This window comes from Lagenorhynchus albirostris, chromosome 9 (assembly GCF_949774975.1).
Source record: "Lagenorhynchus albirostris chromosome 9, mLagAlb1.1, whole genome shotgun sequence".
Classification (NCBI taxonomy): domain Eukaryota; kingdom Metazoa; phylum Chordata; class Mammalia; order Artiodactyla; family Delphinidae; genus Lagenorhynchus; species Lagenorhynchus albirostris.
In genome coordinates this window covers 8,189,629-8,215,339 of record NC_083103.1, presented here as the reverse complement: position 1 = coordinate 8,215,339, position 25,711 = coordinate 8,189,629, and the positions used below count along the sequence as shown (strand labels likewise).

General features: G+C 54.7%; 2 protein-coding genes across 3 annotated transcripts; both read left to right on the top strand.

Annotated features, from left to right (window-relative positions):
- Positions 1-248: 248 nt before the first annotated feature.
- Positions 249-14,482, top strand: NAA40 (N-alpha-acetyltransferase 40, NatD catalytic subunit). 2 transcript variants are annotated; one of them, XM_060158845.1, is made up of 8 exons: positions 258-473; positions 6,407-6,502; positions 7,910-7,962; positions 10,374-10,469; positions 10,564-10,722; positions 10,854-10,937; positions 11,366-11,443; positions 11,695-14,482. In XM_060158845.1, the coding sequence occupies exons 1-8, from the start codon at positions 468-470 to the stop codon at positions 11,834-11,836; spliced, it is 714 nt and encodes a 237-aa protein (XP_060014828.1). In that variant the 5' UTR covers positions 258-467; the 3' UTR covers positions 11,837-14,482. The 2 variants fall into 2 exon arrangements, with proteins under 2 accessions (XP_060014829.1, XP_060014828.1); XM_060158846.1 differs by lacking the exon at positions 6,407-6,502 and having other exon boundaries at positions 249-473.
- Positions 14,483-22,782: 8,300 nt separating this feature from the next.
- LOC132525116 (cytochrome c oxidase subunit 8A, mitochondrial) lies at positions 22,783-24,503 on the top strand. The gene is made up of 2 exons (XM_060157633.1): positions 22,783-22,992; positions 24,176-24,503. The coding sequence occupies exons 1-2, from the start codon at positions 22,879-22,881 to the stop codon at positions 24,269-24,271; spliced, it is 210 nt and encodes a 69-aa protein (XP_060013616.1). The 5' UTR covers positions 22,783-22,878; the 3' UTR covers positions 24,272-24,503.
- The last annotated feature ends 1,208 nt before the right edge of the window (positions 24,504-25,711 follow it).

The following is a 25,711-nucleotide window of genomic DNA, read 5'->3' as shown; positions in this document are numbered from 1 at the left end:
GAAGGTGGCTGCTGCGCAGGCTGACCCAGGCGGGCGGGGGAGAAGCGGAACAGAGCGCAGAGGCGGCGCTGCCACCCACCCAGCTGCCCAACGGCGCGCTTCTCTCGGGGCGGCGCGGCCGTTGCCATAGCTACAGACACAGCCAACCGAGGAGGGGGCGGGCCCGGGCTACGTCATTCCTAGAGCGACGCTGCTCCTCGCCTCCCGCCTCTTTCGGGTGCGAGACCCTCCGCCCGCCTCCCCGGCTCTCCACCTGCGCGCCTTCCCTCCCCCCGTCGCCGTCCCCTCCTCGGGCTCTGCGCCGGCGCGGTGCCCGCCAGGGCTCGAGGGGGTGCCCGCGAGGCGCATGCGCCGTGCGGGGACCGCCGCCGCTCTGGTGTCGCTGCCGCAGCCGTTGCCGCCGTTGCCGCCTCCCTGCTGGCAAGTGTGGGAAGGAGGAGCTGAGGGCCACCGCCGCCGTTGCCGCCATGGGGGTGAGTGAGGGAGGGAGAGGAGACGCGAGGGCCGGGAGGGGTCCCCGCTTACCCCGTCCCCTGCGCCCCCATTGTTCCTTGAACCCCCTCTCACGTGACCCCGAACCCCTCCGGCCTCACGTGACCCCCAGCCCCCACATGACTCGACTCCCCCAGTCTAGTGTCCCGACGCCCGGCCCAGCCCGGGAATCTCCTGGGGAGCCCCGTCTCCGGGCCCCACCCCCTCCGGTGCCCCCCAGCCTCTCGCGTCGTGCCCGCCCTTGCCTTCCTCTAGGACGTGTTATCTTCTTGGCCTCCCCTCTACCCCCGCGCGGTCCCTGGGTATCCCCCCCGCCCCCAGGGGTCACCCATCACCCCGCTGTCACCGGCTTCGCGGCTTCCCATGTCCTAGGCCTACACTGGGTTAGAGGGAACCGAGGCCCAGAGAAAAGAAGGCACCCAGCCAAGGTCACACGGGCAGTGACTGGGCGCCAAAGCCCGACTCAGGGCTCTCGAATCCCCGGCCGCCCGCTTCCCCGCTACTCGGCTTCTCAGCGAAGCTGGTTTCCCCAGTCTCTTTCGAAATCTTTCCACCAGGTTCCTCCTGCTCCAAAAACATTCTCTTCCTTTTCGACAGAGGCCTGCCTTCAAGGCCTCCCAGATGCACCGAAGTGGGTCTTATTACTTGGGTTGTTAGTAGTCTTCCTACTTCAGGTGGCTTTGGGTGGGGAAGCTGTGCAGAAGGTGAGCAGGGAGACGATGGAGGAGTACTGGTGATGGCCCCAGCCGGGGATGGATAGTGACCACCTGTTCTGCACAAGGCAGCCTGGAGGTGCGTTTTATGCCCTTCCTGGCATGTGCTGATAGAGGGTTGAGCAGAAGTTATTCTCATGTTTCTGTGAGATCACCTTCCTAAGTCCCAATTAGAGTAGCACAAGTCACTCTCCTAAAAATGTAACTGGCCCTCCCTGGTACCACGTATCTTAGTTTTTAACATGAAATTTCCACCACCTTTAGGGAGTCCTGACTTTGGAGCCAGAGAGACCTCAGTTCCAGCCCCACCTTCCCTGGCTAGCGGCATGATAGTGTGCCAGTGACCTGGCCTTTGTGGATTTTAATTTCCTCATCGATGTAATGAGAATGATGATACCTCCCCTTTAGGACAGATGTGAGGATAAAATCAGATAGTGGATGTAAATAGCTACATAGGTGCTTCTTAAATAGTGGCTGTTATTTTTGCCGGTATTCTCAGCCTTTAGTCATCTAAAATAGATTTGTGCTATTTTTAACTCATTGAGTTTGTCCCTACTATTATTAATCTAGATTTGTTTCCTCTCCACTCAAATAGTTATTGACTGAATAAATCAACTTGTTAGACAAAAATAGTTGTCTTATCCATGTCGAAGCACTTTATGTAAAATCCATGTCAAACGCATTCATCATGTTTCAACAAGGACTTTTGGATACTGTGTACTTCATGTATAGAAAATCAAGTCTGGAAACCTTAGGCATATTTAACCTAGATTTTGGTGAAAGGTCCCAGACCCCAGGTCTTGTTGAAACTAAATAAAATATTGAGTCCCTGGTATTACTTGGTAAACGTCTACCCAGCATCAGCCACTCCAGACTGAGCAGAAAACAAGAAGCATAACATGCCGTTCTCGTTCAACACTTGCTCGTTGGTTGAGTTGAAATAGCAGGCCTCGGAGATCCTGCGGTCCTCGCTGCTTCCTTAAGGGCCCTGATCTTAGTACTCATGCTCCACAGATGTGTTTCTCAGAACAGCCCCTACCTAGTCTGTGCAAAAGTGAAATTGAATTTTCCTCCCTGAAGCAGAGCTGGAACCCTCTCATCATACTCGTTCCTTATGGGTGGGGGCTGTGGACTCCCCACCTCGGTGTCAGGAGCATCATGGTTCCTAATGATTCCCCTCCAGAAGAGGGCCCTGCTCCATCTGACAGCCTGACCACAGGCTGAGAGAGCGGCATCGGCTGGAGCACTGTCCACAGTTCTTTCACCCTTGCTGCCACACGTGTTTTAGGAATTAGAATTTAGAGCTCTGTCTCCCTTTGCCAAAAACTGAGGGTTTTTTTCCTGGATCTGGATTCTTTGTGGGATGGAGGCATTGATACTGAAAACCTAAGGGTTGCCAAATCCTTTTTGTGGAAGGTGCCTCCTGCCCCCATCTGGGCGTTTTTTGTTTTTTAATTTCTATGTGTGACCCCTAGCAGTCATGGAACTACTATTATGACTAGCAGTCAAAGAGATACTCCTTTGAGGGAATTCCCTGGTGGTCCAGTGGTTAGGACTCCACACTCTCACTGCCAATGGTGCGGGTCCAATCCCTGGTCAGGGAACTAAGATTCCACAAGCCATGAGGTGTGGCCAAAAAAAAAAAAAAAAAAAAAGAAGAGAGAGATACTACCTTGATAGGAATAGCAAGGGGAGGAGTTTGACAGCTGCATGTGAAAACAACATTTATACCACACTTTGTAATAATAAGTGTCATACACATTTGACTGATGTAGTGGAAGGAGCAGGGACTTTGGGGTTCAGACCTGGATTTGAATCTTGGAGGACTCATTCAACAGGTATGAACCGCGTACCTGCTGTTTGCTGAGCACTGGGTATACGTCGGCAAATAAAGCAGATGTGACCTTCCTCTACCTCATGGAGTGTACAGTCTGGTGGGAGTGGAGGGAGAGGGTGGCCAGAAGACCTCTTTGAGAATCCTGTTCACGGGCTCTGTGACCCTGAAAGTTATCTAATCTCTCTGGGCCTGTTTCCTCATCAAAGAAGTAGGCAGTCATTCCTTGCTGAGTTATTGCAAAGATTAAAATAAATCATCTCTATTAAAGCACCAGCAGAGTGTTTATCATTAGTAGGTCCTTGTAAACAGAAATCCTTACAGTAAGGAATTTTTATATCTAGTACATTGTATCATTTTGTCCTTAACAACAGTCCTGTGAGGTATAGGCATTGTTAGCCCTATTTTATGGATGTGGAAATTGAGGTTCAGAGAAACTGAGTACCTTGTTGGAGAGAGTAAATAACTTGCTCAGAGTCACACAGCTATTAAGTGGAAGAGCTGAGAATCAAATGTGGGTTTCTTGACTCAGAATCCCACACTCTTTATTATATAAAGCTCCCTTGGGAAAGACACTTAACCACAATGAGCTTTACTGTTCACTGTGCTTATTTCCCATTTTAATGAGGAGAATTTTCCTGTGTCCCTGCAGGGTAGTCTTACCTCCACAAGGCAGGACAAAGCTAATTGGAACAGTAGGAGACTACTTTTTCTAGCCGGTGCTGGGTTTGAGGGAGGGCCCCTGCCCGTCTGGCCCCGCCTGCCGCAGCCTGCCTCATACCCCGTGTGCAGGCAGCGAAGCGCTTGAGGGGCTCTTTCATTATCCGCAGTCCCTGGCCATGGCGGCCCCAAGCGTCACTGAGAGTTGCCTGGCTCACCTGTTCCCCTGCATGAATGAGCCCGTGAATGTCCTGGAGGCCCGGGCTTGGCCCTCCTGCTGCTTGTGCTTAGAAATGAGATGCTATGGAGGGAACCTACACTTCAGTGCTTTCGGGGTCCTGGGAGTTGCCCTTTCCTTCCGGCACCTCTGATCCCTCAGCTCTGTGCCATCGAGCTAACGTGCAGGGTGGAGGCAGGCAGCTGGTACCGACTGGGATTGTGTGCTGGCTTCTGACCTGTCCTTGGCTGTTCTGTGAGGCCAGCAGTTGTGTTCCCATTTTCCTGGAGGTGGAGTTCCTTTCACACACGGGGGGTGGCAGGAGGAACAGTGGCCTGGCCTGTTTGGTGCCGAAGCTCATATTCTTTCTGCCCCCTTGCACAGCCCTGGCGACCTTCCGTCTCAAGTTTCCATGTCCCTTACCCCTACCTCAGTGTGGATGTAGGGTCTGGGGTGGCACTGTGCGGGCATGTCACGTCAGCTGTTACCAAGCCAGAAGGGTAATGAGAAGTGAATCACCAAGTGGCTGCCTTGAGGCTCCTGAGGTCTTGTCTTGACCTTACCTTGGTGGAGCTGAGGAGGCCTTGGACGCTGGTGTAGGCTCTCCCGGAGGGAGGCAGAGTGGCTGGTGGGACAAACACTGAATCTGCACGCAGCCCTGGGGTTGAGTCTCCCCTCTGCCGCTTACTCTCTGGGGAACTTCGAACAAGTCGCGCCAGCCCTTTGAGCCTCAGTTTCTTGTGTAAAGGGAGGTGATGGTTTCTGCCCGGAGAATTGAACCAGATAATGTTGGTGAAAGTGTTTTGCAAGATGAGTGTATCTCTCAGTGTTGTCTTGAAACCCAGATTCCCAGAGGAAAAAAGGTGGATGATCTAAAACCTCTTTGTGGTAGAGAGGGGCTAGTTCTGCCCCGAGATCCCGGTGTTGTGAAGACAGTCTATTCTCTGCTGTTTGTCCCTCTAGGGAGGTAAGAAATGGGCGCTAGCTCTTGGCTTTCTGCGCAGTGCTCAGCCTGCAGATAGCAAACAGCTGGTGCTGGGCGAGTCTATGCCTAGAAGAGCCAAACATCCCTGTGAGCTCCTAGTGTCTGAGCTCTTGCCTTCTGGGTGCTTGAAATAGGAGTTAAGCAGTGTCATTCCTTGAGGAACTGAGGGTAGAATTTATCCAGCAGCTGGGTATTCAACTCACCGTTTCCTGGGCCAATCAGTGTCAGGGCTACTGTGGGATCGGACGTGGCAAAACCTCTCTCTGGTGAGGTCCGGGAAGTGAGGGCTGGGGGCAGAAGAGGCAGTGCGGTTGGTAAAAAGCAGAGCCACCTCCCCAGTGCCTTTGGGGTACCTTCAGGACTTGGGCTGGGTGGGCAGCACCTCCGGATGCCTGTGTTGCTCTGCTCCTCCTTGGGAGTGAGAATGAAAAGTGTCATTTATCGAGCACAGGCCATAGGAACCCTCATGGGCTTAATACTTCAAAGGAGGTATTAAGGGCCCTGCTCATCAGATGAGGGAAGGAGGCTCAAAGAATGGTTGTGTCTTGTCCTAAGACCTGAAGGGAGTAAAGGGCAAAAGGAGGCTTTGGACAAGGTCTGCTGGACCCCAGAGCTTGGCTCTTTTCCCTGTGTTACCAGTTTTTACAAGAGGGTAAGAGGGTCCATTTAGATTTGAGAAAACCTCACGTGAGCCTCCAAACAGGGTCTGCTCCGTTTGGAGTTATGGGCGGTTTGCAGTTTGCTTCTCTGTGTAAGGACAGCCTCCCTTTGCTCCTCCTCTGCTGCCTATGTGTCCTGCAACTTGGCTCTGCTGACCACGTGTCAGTATGGCCTCTGTCCCCAGGTGACCCCCTTGGGGCCCTTCACTCCGCCCTGTCGCTACCAGGTGCTCGGTGTGGCTGCCACTCACGGGCCTTGGCTGGGCAGCCGTTCCTGGGAACAGCTCCATCGCCTTAAGCCCCAGTGCCCAGCCCTAGCTTAGGAAGGAGACTCAGCTCCCAGAGAGGCTGCCCCCAGACCACATCTTTGTTTTCTGAAGCCAGAAGACACTGAAAAGGCTTACTGAATGAATTTATACTTAGAGACAGCTGTCAGCCACTACCTCAGATGCCATCACCTCCCTGAAACCTGCCCTGAATGTCTCTAAGCTTACTTTCTCCTGCCTTAGGAGGGAATGAATGAGTGAATATTAGGCAGCTGCTGGGGCCCAGGCTCTGCTTCAGGTGTTGTCACGTGCTCTCACTGGGTCCTCACAGTGACCCAGTGGTCCCAAGGGTCAGTACTCTTCCTGATAGGGAAGCTGAGAAGGCTAGTGACGCTCCCAAGGTCTCATGACTGGGACGCGCTTGGGTCTTTCCTACCCTACCAAGCAGGATCCGGCAGCCAGGATCCGGAGTTTCTGCTGTGGATTGGGGACTGACCCTTAGGGTCTCCAAAGGGAAAGTCAAAGTCGAGTCTTTGGTTGGTCACAGCCTTCCAGCCCACTTTGCTTTTCCCTGTTGCAGAGGAAGTCGAGCAAAGCAAAGGAGAAGAAACAGAAGCGGTTGGAGGAGCGAGCAGCCATGGATGCTGTCTGTGCCAAAGTGGACGCCGCCAACAGGGTGACTCCCCTCCTTCCTAGTCCCTTCCTCCTGGAACTGCAACTTGGTTTTTAATTTGATTTCTTTTGGCGCCACCCTGTGGCAGAATTGTGTTACTACGCATCCATACCTCTGCTGCCTCCTTGCTGCTGGGGAAAACTAGCCTGGCTGGCAGAGAGCTGCGAGGAGGGCCAGCGATTGGCCCAGGCGTGGAGGGAAGTGTGGATTGAAGTGGAAGTGGCGGGAAGTGTGGATTGAAGTGGAAGTGGCGTCTTCTCTCTGTGGGTCTCCTTCCTTAACACTAGAAGAGGGTCTGCAGAAATTTTTCCCAGGGTTTTGCATTTTGGGGAGGAAACCTCCCTGGTAAAATGTGGTATAGTTTTCTCATTCTTTCCTTCAAACATTTATTGCCTGCCCATGGGGTACTACAGGTTGTGCCAGGGATGCAGCAGCCTGGTTTCGAGGGGCTGCAGTCGGGGGAGAAGTAGCTGAGATTCTGAGCACCTGGTGGGCCTGACTGGGGGTGGCTCAGCTTTCCAGTGGAACCAGAGAGATTCTGGTCACCTTTCCTGCCCCAGTTCATGTCCCAGTTTTTGTTATTCTTTTAGTCCACTCAGTAAACATGCACACTTACAAGGATGTGGCACAGGGACATGATTTTTCATTTTGGGTTTTGACCAGGGGAGGTTAGTTGGGGGCCTCTCAAAAGTATGTGAGTGGGGCTTCCCTAGTGGCGCAGTGGTTAAGAATCCGTCTGCCAGTGCAGGGGGCACGGTTCGAGCCCTGGTCCGGGAAGATCCCACACGCCACAGAGCAACTAAGCCCATGCGCCACAACTACTGAGCCTGCGCTCTAGAGCCTGCAAGCCGCAACTACTGAGGCCCGTGCACCCTAGAGCCCGTGCTCCGCAACAAGAGAAGCCACCACAATGAGAAGCCCACACACCGCAACGAAGAGTGGCCCCGGCTCGCCACAGCTAGAGAAAGCCTGCATGCAGCAACAAAGACCCAATGCAGCCAAAAATAATAAATTAAAAAAGAAAAACTTATAGCATGTAGCCAAAACTAAAATCAGAAGAAAATATATCATTTTTTTAAAAAAATTATGTGAGTGGAGCAAGGGACCTGTCTTCTCTCTTGGGTCAGGTGCTGAGTAGGTTTTATGCCCAGAGGCCGGTATTAGAATTAGGCAGTAATGCCTCTTCTTACCTGTCAAATGAAGCTAAAACCCTGTTGGGCCTCCTTCCCAGAGCCTCCCTCCTACGTGTGATTTCAGAGCTAAGGCAGATGGAGGGTCCGTATATAAGGGCGGCTCCTGGCCCTGGGAGCTGAGCCTCCACTTGGGTCCACACAGCGTGGTACTTCAGGGTGGAGCCTGTGACTCTGCTAGGCGAGTGTTTGTGCTACTCCCTTTTCTTTCCCTCCACAGCTTGGAGACCCATTAGAGGCTTTCCCAGTGTTCAAGAAATATGATCGCAATGGGTGAGTGTTCAGCATTCCTAACTTGTCTCCTTGAGTCTCTTCAGGAATGCACCTTTCCAGAGTAGGCTCCTCAGACCCAACTTGTTTCATTCTTCGTTAATGAAAAAGCAGAAAAGATGGCTAGTACCCTGTTGATATAAAATCCCCCAGTTAGGGAGACAAAGGAATCTGCAAATGAGCAAAGATTGCCTAATCTCAGACTGATGTCTCTGTGGGACTTGTTATTCTCTCCGACGAAGAACCATAGAGCTGAAACAAACTTGAAAAATCATCTAGGCCGACTCCCTCATTTTGTGCAGAGGGAAACCGAAGCTGCGAGAAGCTGAATGAGGTGTTTGAGCTTATGGAGCTTCTCCCTGGCCGCGGGGGGGAGCTTTTAATTCCCAGTCCAGCGTTCTTTCCCTGGGTCTATAGTATAATTGTTAAAAGCCACTTACTGGCTTTGTGACCCTGGACAAATTACTTAACTTCTCTGTGTCTCAGTTTTCGAATCAGAAATGGGTACCTTCCTCATGGAGTTGTCAGGAGGATTAGTTGTAAAGTGTTACTGCCTGGAGCATACGAAAGGCTAGGTCAGTGTTAGTTGTTATTACTACTGTTTTTTTTACTAATCCAGTTCACTGCAGAATCTAGACTAAAGCCCCCTTCCACTTTCTGTTCCTTTGGTTTGTAAAGTAGGTGGCATTATCGTCTTACCCGAGATGCTGTTGGCTGAGGGGAAAACAGGGGCTATGATTTTACAGAATCATTGCTATGGGTCTGAATCATAACAGTGCCTCTTATTAACTATATTTGGTTAAGTCCACATATTCTTCAAGCCTCATTTTTTATCTGTTAAATGGAACGATGATGCCAAACTTGCAAGGTTGTTTTAAGGAGGACAGAAACTATATCCAGCTCTGTAAGTTGCAGCTGGTGTGAGTATTTTAATGAACAACATAAGACAAATGTAAATGCATGAATTATGAAGGAAAGACTATAGTAGGTAATACTACATTTGCCTTTCATAGCTGTGTCTGAATTTCATAGTATCATATTAATTTATTCTTTCTGTCTGAGATCAGATGCATTATGGTTCCTCTAGAAGCTTTGTCATCATTCATCCTCTGGGAAGTCCTTTGATACAGTTTAGAGATTCCTTGCTGTGATCTCTCTCAGTGTTCCCTATCCCACATTCGCACTGACTTCCAGAAATATGGACCAGCTCTGAAGCAGGCGTTGCCAGCTGACTCTGGGCTCACTTGGTGCCTGGAATTGTGTGGCTGTGATCCTACTTTCATGTACTTAAGGAACTCAGATTAGTGGAGAATTTATACTTGCAAACCAGCCTTGAGAAAATTTATAGCTAAGACGGTTGCAGTGCTGTGTGTGGGCATTGCTGACCACTACATGGTCAGTACTTGGAAAGAAAGGAAGGCTGTTCAGAGCCAGGAAGTTCTGAATTCACAAGGCCACACACATGTGCAGCTCATATGACATACCAGACAGCAGAGGTGACCGTGGATTCCAGTGGTGATGTCCTCTGAGGAGTCGAGTCAGTCCTTTCAGAATGTGGCACTACCTGGAGAATATGATTTCACAATTTGGCCAGGGAGTTTAATTGTGATTTATTTAATTCATTTAGACCTAAATAGCAGATTGAGGGAACTCCCTGGCCGTCCGGTGGTTGAGACTTGGCGCTTTCACTGCCGCGGCCCAGGTTCGGTCCCTGGTCGGGGAGCTAGGATCCCGCAAGCCACGCGATGCGGCCAAAAAAAAAAAAAAAAAAAATAGGTCGATACCTTAACACCTACATCATTCGTTAGTTTAGGAAAACAGAGCATCGGGGTGAATCCCGATCTACCCTGTTTGATCAGCTGAGAGCACCCACTGTGTCCTCAGAGGAAGCAGCGGGCAGGACTCCTCAGGGGGATGTGGGCCATAGTCTTCCTGAGGGCCTGAGGTCCTCCAGCTGCTTTTGCAGGCAAGGTTGGTAGATAAGAAGGAAGAGTTCCCCTGGGAGCCCAGTGAAGACTGGATTCCAAATGAAAGCAACAGGAAAAATGCCTAAGGGCAGGAATCGAGGGAACAGAGAGGACTCCGGGGTTTATAACAAACTACAGAAGAGAGGGTGGAGAGAGCAAAGAGCTAGCAGAGAGGGACCGGAGTTTACAAAGTGCTGCGTCTGATAAGGACTGTGCAGGGAAGACAGGAAATGGGCTTGTGGGCAGGGCGGTGGGCTGGTGATGACAGTTGTTAATCTCGGCTTGAACAGCCTCGTTCCTTCACAGGCACCTTCTGTAGTCACGTCCGGGCTCGGCTTTTCTCTGTAGATTAACTGAGACCAGGCGGGCCTCGTTGTCAGGCTCTCAGGGCAGCCGGTGGTGCCGGGCCTGTAGCCGGCTCCAGACGCCTCCTTTTCCTCTTCTCAGGTTAAATGTCTCCATTGAATGTAAGCGAGTGTCTGGCCTGGAGCCGGCCACCGTGGATTGGGCCTTCGACCTGACCAAGACCAATATGCAGACCATGTAAGCACGCCCTCTCGGGCAGGGAGACTGGCCCTCCTCTCCAGAGCCCCTGTCCTCACTGCCCCCCACCCCCACCCCCACCCCCGTCTCCCAGGTATGAGCAGAGCGAGTGGGGCTGGAAGGACAGAGAGAAACGTGAGGAAATGACGGATGACCGAGCCTGGTACCTCATCGCTTGGGAAAACAGTTCGGTTCCCGTAGCCTTTTCTCACTTCCGGTTTGACGTGGAGTGCGGGGATGAAGTCCTGTACTGGTAGGGGCCCTGGCCTGGGGGTGGGCGCGGGGGGAGGAGGCACCCCAGCCAGTGGCAAAATCCAGCACGCCCGTCTGGGTCTGTGGCAGGCCTCGCAGCCGCCCCGCGCTCACTCTGCTTTCCTCCCCCAGCTACGAAGTGCAGCTGGAGAGCAAGGTGCGGCGGAAAGGCCTGGGGAAGTTCCTCATCCAGATCCTGCAGCTCGTGGCCAACAGGTGAGGGCCCTCCGTGCACCGCTCAGTTGGAGGGAGCTGCCTCTGAGGCATCCCCCGTGGGGGACAGGGCTCACGGGACTGTTGTGAAAGAAAGGTGTCTAGAACCCTCTCAGTAAGCTTCTCCCTGCCCGGCCATGATTCCAGATTTTGTCCACTGGGCTCAAGGAGGCAAGCACCTCTGAGTGCCTGTTCCGCACCTGAGTAATGGGGTGCAGAGAGGACCTGGAGGAGAAGCCAGTCAGGTGGGGGCCTGATCAGCCCTGTCACAGAGGGCGGCACCCAGTGCTGTGGGTGCCCAAGACAGGCTAGAGTCGGGCCTCAGGAATACTTCTTAGGAGCAAATGGGAGACAGCAGGCAGACACGAGAGAGCAAGCGGTATTTAGCACCTGTTTCTCTTTCTGGAAGGTTCTCTCTGCTTTCTTCTCAGCACACAGATGAAGAAAGTTATGTTAACGGTATTTAAGCACAATCATGGTGCCTACCAGTTCTTCAGAGAAGCGCTGCAGTAAGGAGCTGGGCCCTGGCGTGGAACCCTCTGGGCGGTAGCAGCTGCCTGCCCCAGTGTCTTTTCCCCCATCCTGGCCCCATTCGTCCTGACGTTGAGCTCTCAGTTCTGAGGTCCTTGGGGTTGGCAACTGGGGAGATGGTGTGGGAGCGCCTGTGGCTTGGTCCCCTGCCCTGCTCCTAAGCCCTTACTCCTGGGGAGGAAGGCAGTCAGCTGCCCGTAGCCAACCCTTTCCTCCTGCCCGTCTGCAGATTTGAAATCGACGACTCTTCCCCAAGCATGTCCGGTTGCTGTGGGGAGGACTGCTCCTATGAGATCCTGAGCCGGAGGACCAAGTTTGGGGACAGCCAGCACTCCCATTCGGGCGGGCACTGTGGTGGCTGTTGCCACTGAACTCCCAAGCTCTCTCCAAGGCCTGTTCTCTCCCCGGTTTCAAGCCGCTTGCCAGGTGCCCTCAGAGCTGTGGCCTCCTCAGCCCCAACCCTGGGGAGGAGCGGTCCGCACCGCCCCTCCTGCTCTCTCCTAGAAGAGCAGGGTGCCGGAGGGAGCAGAGAGGAGAGGATGCTGCCGGCAGAGCCGGCGGAGGCCGGGGCACGAGGCGCGTCCTCTCGCGGTGGCTGCCTTCTCGCTCGGCTCGGCCCTGAGCGTGGGTTCTCCGACTTCCCTACAGCTGGATTCCCGACAAGCCCCCCTCCCCGCCACACACACTGCTGGACAAAGGGAGTGTTTATTCCCACCTTCATGAAAGTCCCGGAGCCCTGGGTCAGGGTCTGGCTGGTTCCCAAAGAGGAATGGGCTCAGTGTAAGATCTGGGCGTAGAGAGAGTCTTCAGAGAGACTCCTGTTTCGTGGATGGGATGCTCCAGTGGAGACCTCAGGATGGTCTCTTGTGCCATGACACAGGGAATCGAGGGAGCTCTTTCTGGCTGTGCCTTCGCGGATCCAGTTAGAGTGGAGTCGTCCCAGGGGACCAGCCGACTCTGGGAGAAAGGCTGCCCCCCCTCCCCATTGCTGTCAGCACGGGGCCGGGAGGACAGGAGCAGGTGTGAGTGGGGCCTGCTGTGGGGGCTGTGGCTTCTCCGGGCCTTGGGACCTGGCGGCACCCTGAGCTTAACCTCTTGATCTCATGGCAGTGACTCAAGATTTTTACTCACAGAAAAGAGCTGGAGCCCTGCCTGCTCTTCTCCGTCACCTCTCACCACTGTTTCTGCCCCTGCCTCTCCCCCCACTCGATACCCCTGTTCTTACTCTCAAGGGGGAATAACATCAGGGAGCCCCTTGTCTTCCCCCAGAAGGCCCCTTGCTCCTGCCATATTTAGTGCCGTGTCCTCTCATATCTTGGTGCTGTTAGCTCTCTGAAGGTGGGTACCCCCCACCGCCACCGCCCCCTTTGGAGAGCCCCCAGCCAGCAGCAGCCCCTTCCTGCACTCCCCAGCCTGGCCAGACGCTGCTCTTCTCTCTGGTGTCACCTGCGGCAGACGGGGCGCGGGAGAAGCTTCCTCTCCCCTCCTGGGATAGAGAGGGTGCAGGGTCAGAGCTCAGACTTGCCCTCATCCCCAGACCGTTATCCCCTTCCAGGGAAGAAAATGACCAAATCCTTAGCCAGGAAGAAGCACCTACCGCCTCCCCTTGGACAACCTTGAGCTCTGCCTTAGGGAGCGTCTCAAAGGTTCTGCCTTTGCGAGGTTGTTCCGGAGGAGGTCTGTCAGTCCTTCCGACCTCGGTCTGCTCACGCCCCACCCTGTGCCCTGACTCAGGCTGCTTGTGCCGGCCATCTCCCCGGAGCTGTTCTGGCCTCCCGCCTGTGCCGGGCCTGTGCGCACAGCCTCTCCGCCGAGTGCTCTGTTGCTCTCGACCTGCCAGCAGTGGACGTGGCCTCCCTTGGAGAGGGCCTTGCAGCTTTACACTGGAATAAGCCCACCTTTACCCCTACCCTGCTGACTCCCAGGAGGTTTTACCCGAGGGGGGGAGTTTTCATTGCTGGAGGGCATTGGAGGGCTCCTTCCAAGAATCATGGAACGACAGAGTCACATTTAGGAAGAGCTTTAACTCTGATCCCTGCTGTCTGTCAAAGGACAGAGAATGAAATATTTATTGTCTTAGATCATGGGTTTCTGATACCTCCCACTCAAGGGGACCAAAAGGGACCCCGGCGTAAATCCCACATAAAGGGAGTTAAGTGTGCGTGTCTCCCCTCATTGGACACCTGGCCCCGAGCCCCATTGGTAGATGGGCACTTGGTGTTGGGCCCTGCTTGTCCAGCCGCCTGTGCCACTTCCCAAGGGCTGCTGGGGGCTCTGGCTGGGTGGGGAGGCGCTGTCTGAGACCCGCAGGTCACCCTGTTGTTGGTGTTGAACCCACTCAGTTCTTAGCCATCAGTCTCTCCATTTCCCCAAGGTCTTGGTTTTGAGAAACATAGCAGGCCTTTTGTACCAGGCTTTTTGGTTTGTTTGAGGCATGTTGAAATATTAATTTTGAGATTTGTTTTTTAGTTGTATCCACCCTATTTCAGGTTATTTTCATTGATGTCAGATGTGTATATGACATGTGTATGGTTCTTTTTAACCCTTCCTGGTGTGTTTTTTTTTTTTTTAGAGGAAACTTTGAAGATTAACTCCTTGATATATATATATATATATTTTTTTTTTTCTTTAGCAACTTGTTATCACTGGAATCAAAGGGAAAAAGTGATCTCTTTTTGCATTGGTTGCATTTGTATGTCACAAATAAAAGACACTTTGTTCAGCTGCTGGGACGGCTTCCTGCTGCTGGCGTGCCATTGGTAGCGTGGGCTCAGACCATCCCAGCGTTGGGCCTAAACCCTGGGGGGCACGTAGCTGTGACGCCCCACGCCTCTTTCTGTGAAGGAAGCTTTGGGCTGAGAAAACCTCAGGGTGTCTGGGGCGAGGAGCCAGACGTGGGAACTGAGACCGAATGCATGTGTTTGTGCCACTTCCCAAAAGCCCTGGGTAGAGGTCAAAAGCCTTCTGAGGGGCACCTGCTCTGCTGCTGGAGAGAGTCCCAGGCCAGGCGTTGTGACATTGGACATTTGTGGGTAAAGGTAAATTCCAGAACACTTGTGTGGGAGTCGAACAGACGGGAGTGTTGGTGTTTCTTTCCTCCCTTTTACTTATTGGTTTCCTCAGGATATTCTGTGTCTCTTAAAAGGACTCCAGCCCCTCTTCCCTCCACTCACGAAAGACGAAGGCTCAAAGGAAGGGTAACTCATGTCAGGCCTGACAGGGCAGGAAAGTTATGAGCTGGGGGAGGCTCTGGCCCCTCGAGTGTGACAGATTGAGCTGTGCACTTCTCTCCGAGGCCTGTGCCTGGCCCGGGGAGCCAGGAGCAGAGGGAGGAAGTGGGCCCGGAGCCAGCGCTCAGAGCGCTTCCTGTGGACACTGGAGGGGCCAGCCTCCTTGTGCTTCTGCTTGGTGGTCACATCTGCCGGAAGGCGGAGAGGGCGGCCGGGATGGAGACCCAAGCCCTACTGGGTCTTCGAGCTCTGGTGGGGCAGTGATCCGGGGAGAGGAGCAGGGTTAACAGCTGTCTCTCTCGTGGGTGCTAGCATGTTGTGGCCTCAGCCCCGTGGGGGGGACGCAGCCAGGGCATGGTTTCTGCAGCTGCCTTACCTTGGGGGCGTGAAGAAAGGCCTCCCAGTCCTTGGGAAAGGAGACAGCATTTCAAATGCTGGCGAATCAGAATCATTGAACAGACTTCTCGTGTGAGGGAATTCTGCCCCCTCCCCACCCCGGAGCTCTTTGTTCCTTGAAGGCTGTCTTAATCCCAGGCAGGAATTCCTTGGAATGACCATCTCCTTGCCGCAGTGGCGGGCTCCCTCTTTGGTCCTCTGAGGTGGCTGTTCCCACCCCTCCCTCCACCTGCAGCTCAGACTTTGCCACTCAAGCGGCACTGGCTGGAGCGCCACCCCTTTGGTGGGCGGGTGGAACCAGAGGCACAGTTGCTGCACGCGAGGGCCTCAGTTTCGGTCAGAGCCTGAGGTGGTCTGAAAGGGACTGCGTTTCCCCAGTGTGCGAAACCTGGCCACCAGACGTTTCTGCCGCCAGGCTTTGAAAGTGGTCAGTTCAAACACAGCAGGTTTATTCTCGTTTTTTCTGCTTTTCCCTCTCCAAGTGCAGCAGAGGTCGTTTCTCTAGCGCCCGAGGTCAAGGGTCTGGGACTGTAGGGGAGGCGCTGCAGAGGCGGCTGGGAGACGGGATGGCCCCATGCAGGCGTCTCGTTACTTGGCTGCGGCGAGGAAGGAAACTGGCATTTGGTGATTCCCTGCTCCGCCAGCGACCACTCACACTTGACCTTCATGGTGCTGGGCGCCAGGGCCGGATCTGCATCCGCCTGCAGTGCCCCGGCACATGGTCATGCCCCCCGACAGGACGTTGTTGACATCCAGGTCCTTGTGGATGTCGATGTCACCCTTCACGATTGCAGTCGTGGGTTGTCTTGTTGGTCCTGGTGGGCTCCATGCCTGGTCTTGAGGTCCTGTCTTCCTTCTCAGGGCCTGGCCAGTAGGGGCGCTTTCTCCTGAGAGAGGCCTGCCTTTTCTCCCATGCAGGGGGCTGCCCAGAAAGACGGGGACTGGAGTTGAGAAGGTCAATATCAAGGAATGTCTGCCCTGCGGGAGCAGAGACTCACCCACGGTGGAGGGCTGGAAGAGGGTCTTAGGACAGGGGTGGGGCCAGTGGTGATGACCTGCCTTCTCCAAGGGAGGAGGAAGCAGCCACAGTCATCTCATGCTCAAAGTCCAGGGCCACAGACCCCAGCTTTCCCTCCATGTCCCCTCATGATCTCCTGCCAGAGCCCTGGCTCCAAAGCCAGCAGCCCAGCTTAGCCCCCTCTGAGCCAGGCCCTCTGAATCCCATCCCTGCCCAGGGTGGGGGCGCAGCACCCGCGGGGGCCCCGCTGCCACGTGCGCATGCACATGGTCTCTGCATTGCCTGGGTCCTACCTGTGCAGAAGTGGACAAGGTGAACATGAAAGCCTGTCCTGGGGCTTTCGGGATCCCTGCTCTAAGAAGATGAACGTCTGCTACAGGCTGGCAGGGAAGGGCTGCCCTGTGCTCAGGGTAGGCCACCCCAAGGTTGGAGGGAGGAGGCCCTGAAGGAAAGGGACCAGGTGAGAAGGCTTGGAGCCGCCGGCAGAATGGGATTGGGGGGTGCAGCCATGAGCCAAGGTGTGAGAGCCGACCTGGAGGTGTCTGCAGCTGCCTGCGGGTGCCACCTGCCCTCCTCCACACATCTGAGGGTGCTGCCACCCCCGGGGTCCAGCATGATGCGTGGGGGGTGCGTTACACAGGGGCTTCAGGTGGAGCTGGGGAGGGGGTGCCAGGAAGTGGCCTGTACTCCTGGGGCAACCCGTGTCCTGAATGCTGGATACAAGGAACAGGAGGGGCAGGGACGTGGCAGGAGGGGTGTGGGGATCAGGGATGGGGCTCTCAGGTGCAGGGCCTTAGGGCCCTCTGGGGGCCTGGCTGTGACTTGGGGTGTGGAGAGCAATGAAAAGTTATGGGGGCTCGCCCAGGGCTGGAGATCACGCGTCAGGAGTCCAGAGGTGGAGAGGGGGCCCAGGGTTTGGAGTAGTGAGTCCAGCCTGGGGGCCCGGAAGTCAGAGGGCTCTGGACACGGGGTTCCAGCACAGTAGGGGTGAGACTGGGGGCCTGGTCCTCGCTGGTGTGGCCAGAGGCACACAGCCTCAGCACTGGCTTGGATGTCACCCATGTGGCAGGAAGGTTCAATGTCTTGAACGTGACCTGAGTGGTCCTCATCTTGCTGTTGGCCTTCGAGTTGAATGGGGCCTTGAGGAGCAGTGCCCAGTGCCCCTCCCAGGCCACACACAGCTTGTAGAAGCTGTGGTGCAGATCTCCGTGTCGTCCTAGTTGGTGATGATGCCATGCTCCGTGGGGTACTTGAGCAAAAGGATGCTGCACTTGCTCTGGGCCTCTTGCCCACTTACGAGTCCTGGTCCAAGCCCATCGTGACGCCTTGGGGAGCTGGGGAAGGAGACCTTGGGTGTGCTTGGGGGGGGTCACCCATCCCAGCAGCCCTCCCCTTCTGTGGGTCTCCAGTTTACCCATCTGTACTATGGAGTAGGGGCAGTGGCAGGCAGACTTGGAGACCTGAGTGCCGTGACTGCACAGGTGTGGGGGACCTTCACCAAGCCAGCGCCGTAGTCACACCCGAGCTGGCTCGTCACACTTGGCCGCTGGCTGTGGGCTGCAGGCAGAAAGGGGTCAACTACCACCTGGCTCCAGGCGGGCACCCCCCACCCCAGCCCACAGCCTCCTTGTGCCTTGACAGCTGCACCTTTCCAGCCAGCTGCGGGATGCCTAGGCCAGGACAGCTGAGTCCCCCCTGGGGAGGGCAGCACCCTGGCCCTGCCCCCTGCCCTCACCCTCCCATGTTGCTCCGCCCCCGACAGCTGTGTCCTGGCCTGCCCTGGATGTCTGGCTCCTGGTGACAGCTGTGCCCCAGGAAGAGCAGATGGGCCCCTGCTCCGTTCGTGTTCCACCCCCGCCCTGGGGGCTCTTTGCTCCTTGTTGAGGACAACGCAGACCAGGGCCGGCTCTTCCTAACCCTTTCTCCCCTTTTTTGCGTGAAAGCCCCCATTTTTAATTTCTCTGTGCGACCCCTAGCAGTTATAGAACTACTATTGTGACTGGCAGTAACAGAGATACTACTTTGATAGGAATAGCAAGGGGAGCAGTTTCACAGCTGTGTGTGAAAGCAACATTTATGTCACACTTTATAACAAGTGTGAGTTACATTTAATTGATGTAGTGGAAGGAGCATGGACTTTGGGGTTCAGACCTGGATTTGAATCTTGGAGGACTCTTTCAACAGGTATGAACTGCGTACCTGCTGTTTGCTGAGCACTGGGTATACGTCGGCAAATAAAGCAGATGTGACCTTCCTCTACCTCGTGGAGTGTACAGTCTGGTGGGAGTGGAGGGAGAGGGTGGCCAGAAGACCTCTTTGAGAATCCTGTTCACGGGCTCTGTGACCCTGAAAGTTATCTAATCTCTCTGGGCCTGTTTCCTCATCAAAGAAGCAGGCAGGCATTCCTTGCTGAGTTATTGCAAAGATTAAAATAAATCCCCTCCCTCTTCTTGAACCCTCCTCTTTGGACACTGGGCTCTTCCTGAGGCTCTACAAGGGCATCCTGCTGTTACCCCCGCCGTAGGGAGACAGTCCCCACCGGCCTATAGAGAGGCAGCAGTTGCCCTCAGAGGCCTGGGAGGGGTCTCTTCACACTATAGCCCCGGGGCTCAGTGCCCAGCACTCACTTGACGTGCCAGGAGGGGAGTTCAGGCCAGTGGGGAGACTGGAGACCCCTAGCTCAGGTTCAGACCAGCTCTGTGTCACATGCTCTGTGAGGTAGCAAACTCCAGAAGGTGTGTGTGTTTGGGGTGGGGGGTCAGGTCTGACCCCCTCCCTAGGTCTCACAGCTCCATATTTGGAGAGACCAGTGGTTGAGCCAGAGCCTTTAATGGACGGGGACCAAGCCAGGGGTGGGGTCACCCGGTGTTTCTCTAACCCATGTATGGCCAGTAGGTTCTGGGGGTCAGCCCTGGGATGGGGCACCTGGGATCTTCCCAGTCCATATATGACCATCAGGGACTGGGGACCTGGATTGTGACACGGGTCTCAGGAGTAAGGACCAGCTCCTCCACCCATCCCCAAGGCTTGGGATCTATTCCTACTGCTCCATTCAGGGAAGGGGGTGGGGTGGGGGGACAGCTTGGGCCCTTGGATCAGAGCCAGGACCCAGGCTGGGATCTCTAGGCCTCATCATGACGCAGGAGAGACTCCCAGCAATACGAGTGTAGTGGGCAGTCCTGGGGTAGGAGAATGAGGTCCCCATCCCTGCAGACAGCACAGCAGTTGCCAGGGTGTTAGAAGAAATCCCTGCCTCCCAGAGAGTGTGTCACCCACAGGGCAAACTTCCCTCCCTGGAACAGTGAGCCCCCTTCTCCATGCTTGCTTTTTTTTTTTTAATAAATTTATTTATTGTATTTGTTTATTTTTGGCTGCGTTGGGTCTTTGTTGCTGCGCGCAGGCTCTCTGTAGTTGCGGTGAGCAGGGGCTACTCTTCATCGTGGTGCTCGGCCTTCTCATTGCAGTGGCTTCTCTTGTTGCAGAGCACAGCCTCTAGGCGCGCGGGCTTCAGTAGTTGTGGCTTGCGGGCTCTAGAGCACAGGCTCAGCAGTTGTGGCACAAAGGCATGTGGGATCCTGCTGGACCAGGGCTCGAACCCGTGTCCCCTGCATTGTCAGGTGGATTCTTAACCACTGCACCACCAGGGAAGTCCCAATGCTTGCTTATTCTAATGCCAAAGGAAGTGCCCAAAGGACTGGCCTCATGATCCAGTGGTTAAGACCCCGCATTTCCACTGCAGGGGGCGCAGGTTCGATCCCTAGTTGGGGCAGTAAGATCCTGCATGTTGCAGGGTGTGGCCAAAAAAAAAAAAAGTGCCCAATGTGCAATATTGGAAAATGCAGCAGAAAAAGACCATTTTCCTGCCATCATCTAGAGAGCACTACTGTTCACAACTTGCCTGTGTCCTTCCAGACTTTTATCTCTGCATATCTATTTCCCTAGGGATGTTTTCTTTGTTTTAGAAAAACAAGATCCTATCACACATTATGTTTTCCTTGCTTTTTTCTTATCTGTTTTAAAACTTTTTTAACTGAAGTGTAACAGGCATACAGAAAAGTGCACAAGTCATGAATGTCCAGCCACTCATGATGGAATTATCACGAGTGGACGCATTCTTGTAACCAGCCCCCAGAAGCCCCTTCATGCCTCTCCCGATCCTATGCCCTCCTTCTTCCCCCAGGATCCCCACCACCTGACTCCCCGCCCACCACAATAGCTTAGTCCTGCCTGCAGTTGCACTTTATATAAACAGGACCACACAGTCTGTGCTCTTGGACATCTGACCTCTTCTGCTCAACATTATATTTGTGGGAACCATCCATGTTGCAGCTGTAGTTTGTTCATTTTCACTGCCGTATAGTGTTTCATTATATAAAATACCACCTGGGTTCACTGCTTTCTTGTTGATAGACTGTCCCTAGTTTTGGGGAGGGGTGGGCTGCTGGGGGACTGGGGAGAGAGCAGAGACGTTGGTATTAATCCCGCTGCCTTATTTAACCTCTGCAAGCCTCCTTCCTCCTCTCTGACAGGAGTTCTGAAAGAAGTCACATCACAGGGGCCACGAGGAAAGCCCTGGAACAGAGCACAGGGGTACCAGCTCAACATACATTCACTCTTTTTCCTCCAGACGCAGGCGGAGGAGAGGAACATGAGATTCCTCAAGGGAGTAACCCAGGGAACCACAGAAAGGCCATCCCTTCCCAAAGCCTCTCCAGGGCTCTTGCCTGGCAGTGCTCTAATCTGGGCGTTATTACTTTGTTCACAGGACAAAAGCCTGACAAAGCCCCCGTAGGGCCGCAGGGAGGTCCCTGTCCCTTCATTCTCCCAGGGGCAGGCAGCTGGGGTCTGGGTCTCCCAGCCCTGTGTGCCTAGGCTATGCCCCTTGGGATGTGGGGGGAGGTGCTTAGAAGCATCTGTCCTGGGCTGTTTGCATCTGTCCTGGGCTGTTTGCCAGGGCCCAGGGCAGGGTGAGGGCAGGGGGCCTGGTAGCTGGTGGTGAGGCTGGACCAAGACTGCTGGACATTAACAATACCCACAAATAGGGTGGGGGAGATGGGGAGGGGTGGAGAAGGGCCCTGGATGGCTCAGGGCCTGGGAGCCCACCTCTCCAGAAGAAGCTCAGACACAGACCGCCCTCTGGGGCACTCTGGGTCCATTCCCACCTTTCTGTGAGTACACCCCTTCTCCCATGGGGCCAAGGCTTTTCCTCCAAAGCCCCTGTTTTCCGGGTCCCTTGCCACCTCACCTCATGCCCATCCCCTTTAGCAGCCTTTGATGCTATTGACCACAATATCAAAACTGGAACTGCTGGAACTTCCCTCTCTTGGCGGTAACTTTTGTGGTGGTTAAAAGCATGGGTTTTGGAGTGGATAGACCTGCCCTGGAATCCTGGCTAGGCAGCCTTGGAGCTGCGTGACCTTGAGCAGGTCACCCAGTTCTCCAGGCTTATTTCCTCATCTGTAAAACATTTGAAATAATAACAGCATCTCCCTTGTGACGTTGTGAAGGTGGAGTGAGATTATATAGGTAAGGCCTGGCTCAGTGGCTGGCCCCTCACCCCCTTTCCTCTTCTCCTCTACCTATTGTTCAGTCTCCTGCAATTCATAAACGTTCTCTGAGTGTCTGAGTGTGTGCCAGGCCCTTTGGAGACAGTGGTGAACCAGATATAGGCTCTGCCCTCACACGGCTGCCAGCCTAGAGACAGGGATCACTCCCGTGGGCAGGGGCTGCTGAGCACAGAGGCGGCACAGGCCTGGCGTGGCCAGGGAAGGCTTCCTGAGGCAGTACCACCCCTGTTACTTCCTATCATATCATGGCAGTTTCAATAGCGTCTCATTAAGTGTTCGTCTCTTGTCTGTCTCTTGCCTCTGGAATGTCAGTTCTGTGATAAGGGAGTCCTTGTTCACCTTGTTCACTGTGTGTCTAGAACAGTTCCTGGCAGATGGTAGGGGCTAGGAAACATTTGATGAACAAAGTAAGCTGTAACAGTTAGTGGAAGCCTGGGAGTAGGAGCTGGAGTGGTGAAAAAGGAAGGCTATGTAGGTAAGAGCTGAAAAAGTGTTCTGTAGAACGTAAGATACAAAGAAGCAAAAGGCTTGGGGGTGGGGGGAGGAACCAAAGAGCAAGGAGGAAGGTGTGGAATACTTAGAGATGAGGCTGGAGAGTGACGTCCGGGAATTGGGACTTTGGTAAGCAATGAGGAGCTTTCAAATTAGCTGTATGACTTGGTTAGATTTATGTTTAAAGAGAAAGGAGGAAGGGAGGGAGGAAGGTCGGCTGCTACTGCATGGAGACTGGAATTGGAGAGGGTAATAGTAAAGGGGGAGAGTTCATTTAGGAGGTTAGTGTCAGGCGGTCGGACCAGAAATAATGGAGTCCTGGCAGGGAGAGGGGATTTCTGAGTAGAGATTTGAGAATGAATGGAGGGAGGAGTCAAGAGTGCCGCCTAGGTTTCTGGCTTATGTGATTGGGTGGACCACAGATGTCACTCACGAAGATAGGGGGCTTTGGAGGCGGGGCATAACCGAAAGGAACGCCCCCTATGTGCCCCGCCCATCGGTGGTAGGATGGCGTCGATTGGCTGTTTCGAGGAAGGCGCCAAAAACTGACAAGGGCGGGCGAGAGGTGTATCCTTACGTCACTTCCTAGGGACATCCGGGCCCCTCTTTTCCCGGCCCCACAGCTGCGGAACTTCCGGCTGGGGCCGCCACCTTGACTTCGCGACCTTGGGTTCCGGCTACCAGCTACCTGCAGTCTCCTCAGTGTAGTCATGTCCGTGCTGACTCCACTGCTGCTGAGGGGCCTGATAGGCCCGGCCCGGCGGCTCCCCGTGCCGCGGGCCCAGATCCATTCCAAGCCGCCGCGGGAGCACCTCGGGACCACGGTGAGGAGCGGGCCGGGAAGGGCATGGGAGATGCCGCCGGCCGCACCTGGTGTCCCGCGGCAGGTTGGGGGCCCGCCGGGTCTGGCGCGCTGCACCTCGCGGCCCGCAGCGTAACGGGGAGCGGCAGTGCTGGTTTGGGTCTGGAGGGGGCGAACGAGGGGATGGTGCCTGGGCGACAGTCGCTGTTCAGTCAGCCCCAGGGTCTCGGGTCACACCGTGTCAGTGCAGCCCTGTCGCTTCCTCGCTGTGCGGTCTCGAGCAAGCTTCCTTAGCCCTCTCTGAACCTGTTTACCCGTCGGTTCATTGGGGGATGCCTGACGGCTGTCAGCGCTGTCATTGTTACCGCTTTTATTTATTTGGGGTGGGGAAGAGGACCCCAACAGGCTTTAGTAATTCCCAGAAACGTGGGAGAGTTTAACCCTTAGTGACTTTCACCTGTTTGGCGCATTTCTACATTTGCCTCAGTGGCAGAACTCGGCCGTGAGTGCGAGTCTTCATTGTCCAGGTTAGTGGGCTTCCGGTTAGGAGCAGAGCCCGGAGAGCGCTGCGGCGGAGGAAATAACAGTGACGGTAATTGCAGCTGAGTGCCTGCCGGGTGCCAGGCGCCGTGCTAAGACTGCTGTGCTGGGCTCATTCGGTCCTCCCAGTCACCCCAAGAAAGGGCCCTTTTCTCCATTTCGTGGCTGAGGGAGCGGAAGTTTAGGAGCAGTGTATTGACTTGTCAGAGTCACACCTTCAGTGGCAAAGAAGGAATTTGAACTCCAGTCTGACTCCAGGTTGTGCTGTGATCTTAACTGCTATCGGGAATATGGAAGTGGCTTTAAAAAACGCTTACCTCTAGCCCCAAAGGTTTGGGAAGGGAGGGCTTTTTAAGACAAGGAAGGGGAGGTGCATTGTTTTAGAGTTATTGGTCTGTGCGAGGTCCCTGGGTCCCAACAGACCAGCTTTGCTCCTGTCCCTTCACTTTATCATCTGGTGGTGGATTTCCCCTAAGCCAGGCTGACCCCCACCCCATATCTGACCCTTTACCTTAAGGGCTAGAGTGGGCCTTGGATGCTCTGGCCCTCCTCTGGAGCCTGAATCTTGACTCCTGGAGGGGGCTGTCTGGGCAGACTGCTCGGACTACGAGAAGCCTGGGGGAATCCTGACTCTGAGGGTTCCTTTTTTCTTGTGCTCTGTGTAGGATATCGCCATTGGGCTCACCTCCTGCTTCCTGTGTTTCCTCCTGCCGTCGGGCTGGGTCCTGTCTCACCTGGAGAGCTACAAGAAGCGGGAGTGACAGGAGCTGTCCTCCCACTCAGCCTGTGACCTGAGCACCCGGCCTGTCCTGATTATGTCTGCTGCCTTCCTGGCCGGCCTCCCCGGGATCCCGTCCTTCAGTGACAGGGCCCTCTTCTGCAGTCGTGACCTCTTCATTCCTCCATGTTGACATCCTGGGACCACATGTATCCGTTTAGAAGGCCCTGCTCGGTAGGGCCTCCCTTGTAACAATAAAGTCTATTTAAACCCTGCTTCAGAGGGAATTCCCTGGCGGTCCAGTGGTTTGGACTCTGCTCTTTCATTGCTGAGGGCGCGGGGTCAATCCCTGGTCAGGGAACTAAGATCCTGCAAGCTGTGTGGCGTGACCAAAAAATAAATAAATACATAAACCCCGCTTCAGAAACTCATCATGCCTTTGGCCTGGGCTCCTGCCTCCATACTTGAGCTGAGGATGGTGTTGGGTGGGGTGTGGAGAAGAGGGCCTGGCTGGCTGCCTGGCCCTGCTGGCTCACTGCCCTGTGGTAGGTCCAGGGTGCTCAGCCGTTCTCCTCGATACCTGGAAGTGGTGCTTCCATTGCGTGCTTTCCTCTGTAAATGTTTTCTGGCTTCTGTGGAAAACAAATCCTGTTGTCGTCCGGCAGCCTTTCTCGCTCCCCCTCTAGTCCTCTTGGTCGTACCAAGCTTGGGGCTCTGTGTCTGTGTCTGCCCTCTCCCAGTGGGGCCGGCTCTGCAGCTGGAAGCCCGTTCTCTGTGGGGCCGGACTTCCTTGTCCTCTTTGGTCGGTGGGCTTCAGCCATTTCTCAGGTGCTGGTTGCCCTTCCTAGTTGCAGGTGGGCAACGTTACAGTATCTTGCATTTTTATGTCAACCTGGGGCCCCTTTCCTTTTAGCACCGTATCTGTGCACTGACTGGCTTCCTTGTTCTCTTCCTGCCTGCTTCCCTGTGTCCTCCCCTCCTCGGCTTGGAGAGTTTGCTGCTCTTCCATCCATCCCAAGGGCCCTTCCTCAGTGATTCTTCCTGGGGCGCCTCTTAGCTGGGACAGGCATGTGAAGCACTTCCCACTGCGCTGGAATTCTGACTGCCAGTGTCTGGAAGGAAGGCTCTGACCTCCTGGACCCACCCCTGGAGGAGGACATGGCTTTAGTTCTCTGCATCCTCTTTGCTGGGGTGACATGAATGATTTCTGAGCAGACACAGGTTCAGCGTCCCCTGTGGAGCTGCTGGATGGTGGGCAAAGTCGCCAGGTGAGAGCTGAGGGGCTCTAGGTTGTGGGTGCTTTAGAACCTGCGAGTCAGAACATGCGTCTCGCCAGCCCCTTTTGCAGGGCTCGCTTTATGTTGACAGGAGCTGAAGGGGGACCCTGCTCTCCCTCCCTTGTCTAGCCTTTCCTGCCCTTTTTGTGTGGTGTCCAGTGATGCCTGGTTGCTGTGGGCACAGATTAGGCTGTGAGCTGTCTTGA

Excerpts from the sequence above, each read along its gene's own strand:
- LOC132525116 (XM_060157633.1), top strand. The coding sequence starts at position 22,879 with ATGTCCGTGCTGACTCCACTGCTGCTGAGGGGCCTGATAGGCCCGGCC. Across the intron at positions 22,993-24,175 it reads GGGAGCACCTCGGGACCACG|GATATCGCCATTGGGCTCAC; the intron begins GTGAGGAGCGGG and ends TGCTCTGTGTAG.
- NAA40 (XM_060158845.1), top strand. Across the intron at positions 10,470-10,563 it reads AAGACCAATATGCAGACCAT|GTATGAGCAGAGCGAGTGGG; the intron begins GTAAGCACGCCC and ends CCCGTCTCCCAG. Across the intron at positions 10,938-11,365 it reads CTGCAGCTCGTGGCCAACAG|CACACAGATGAAGAAAGTTA; the intron begins GTGAGGGCCCTC and ends CTTTCTTCTCAG.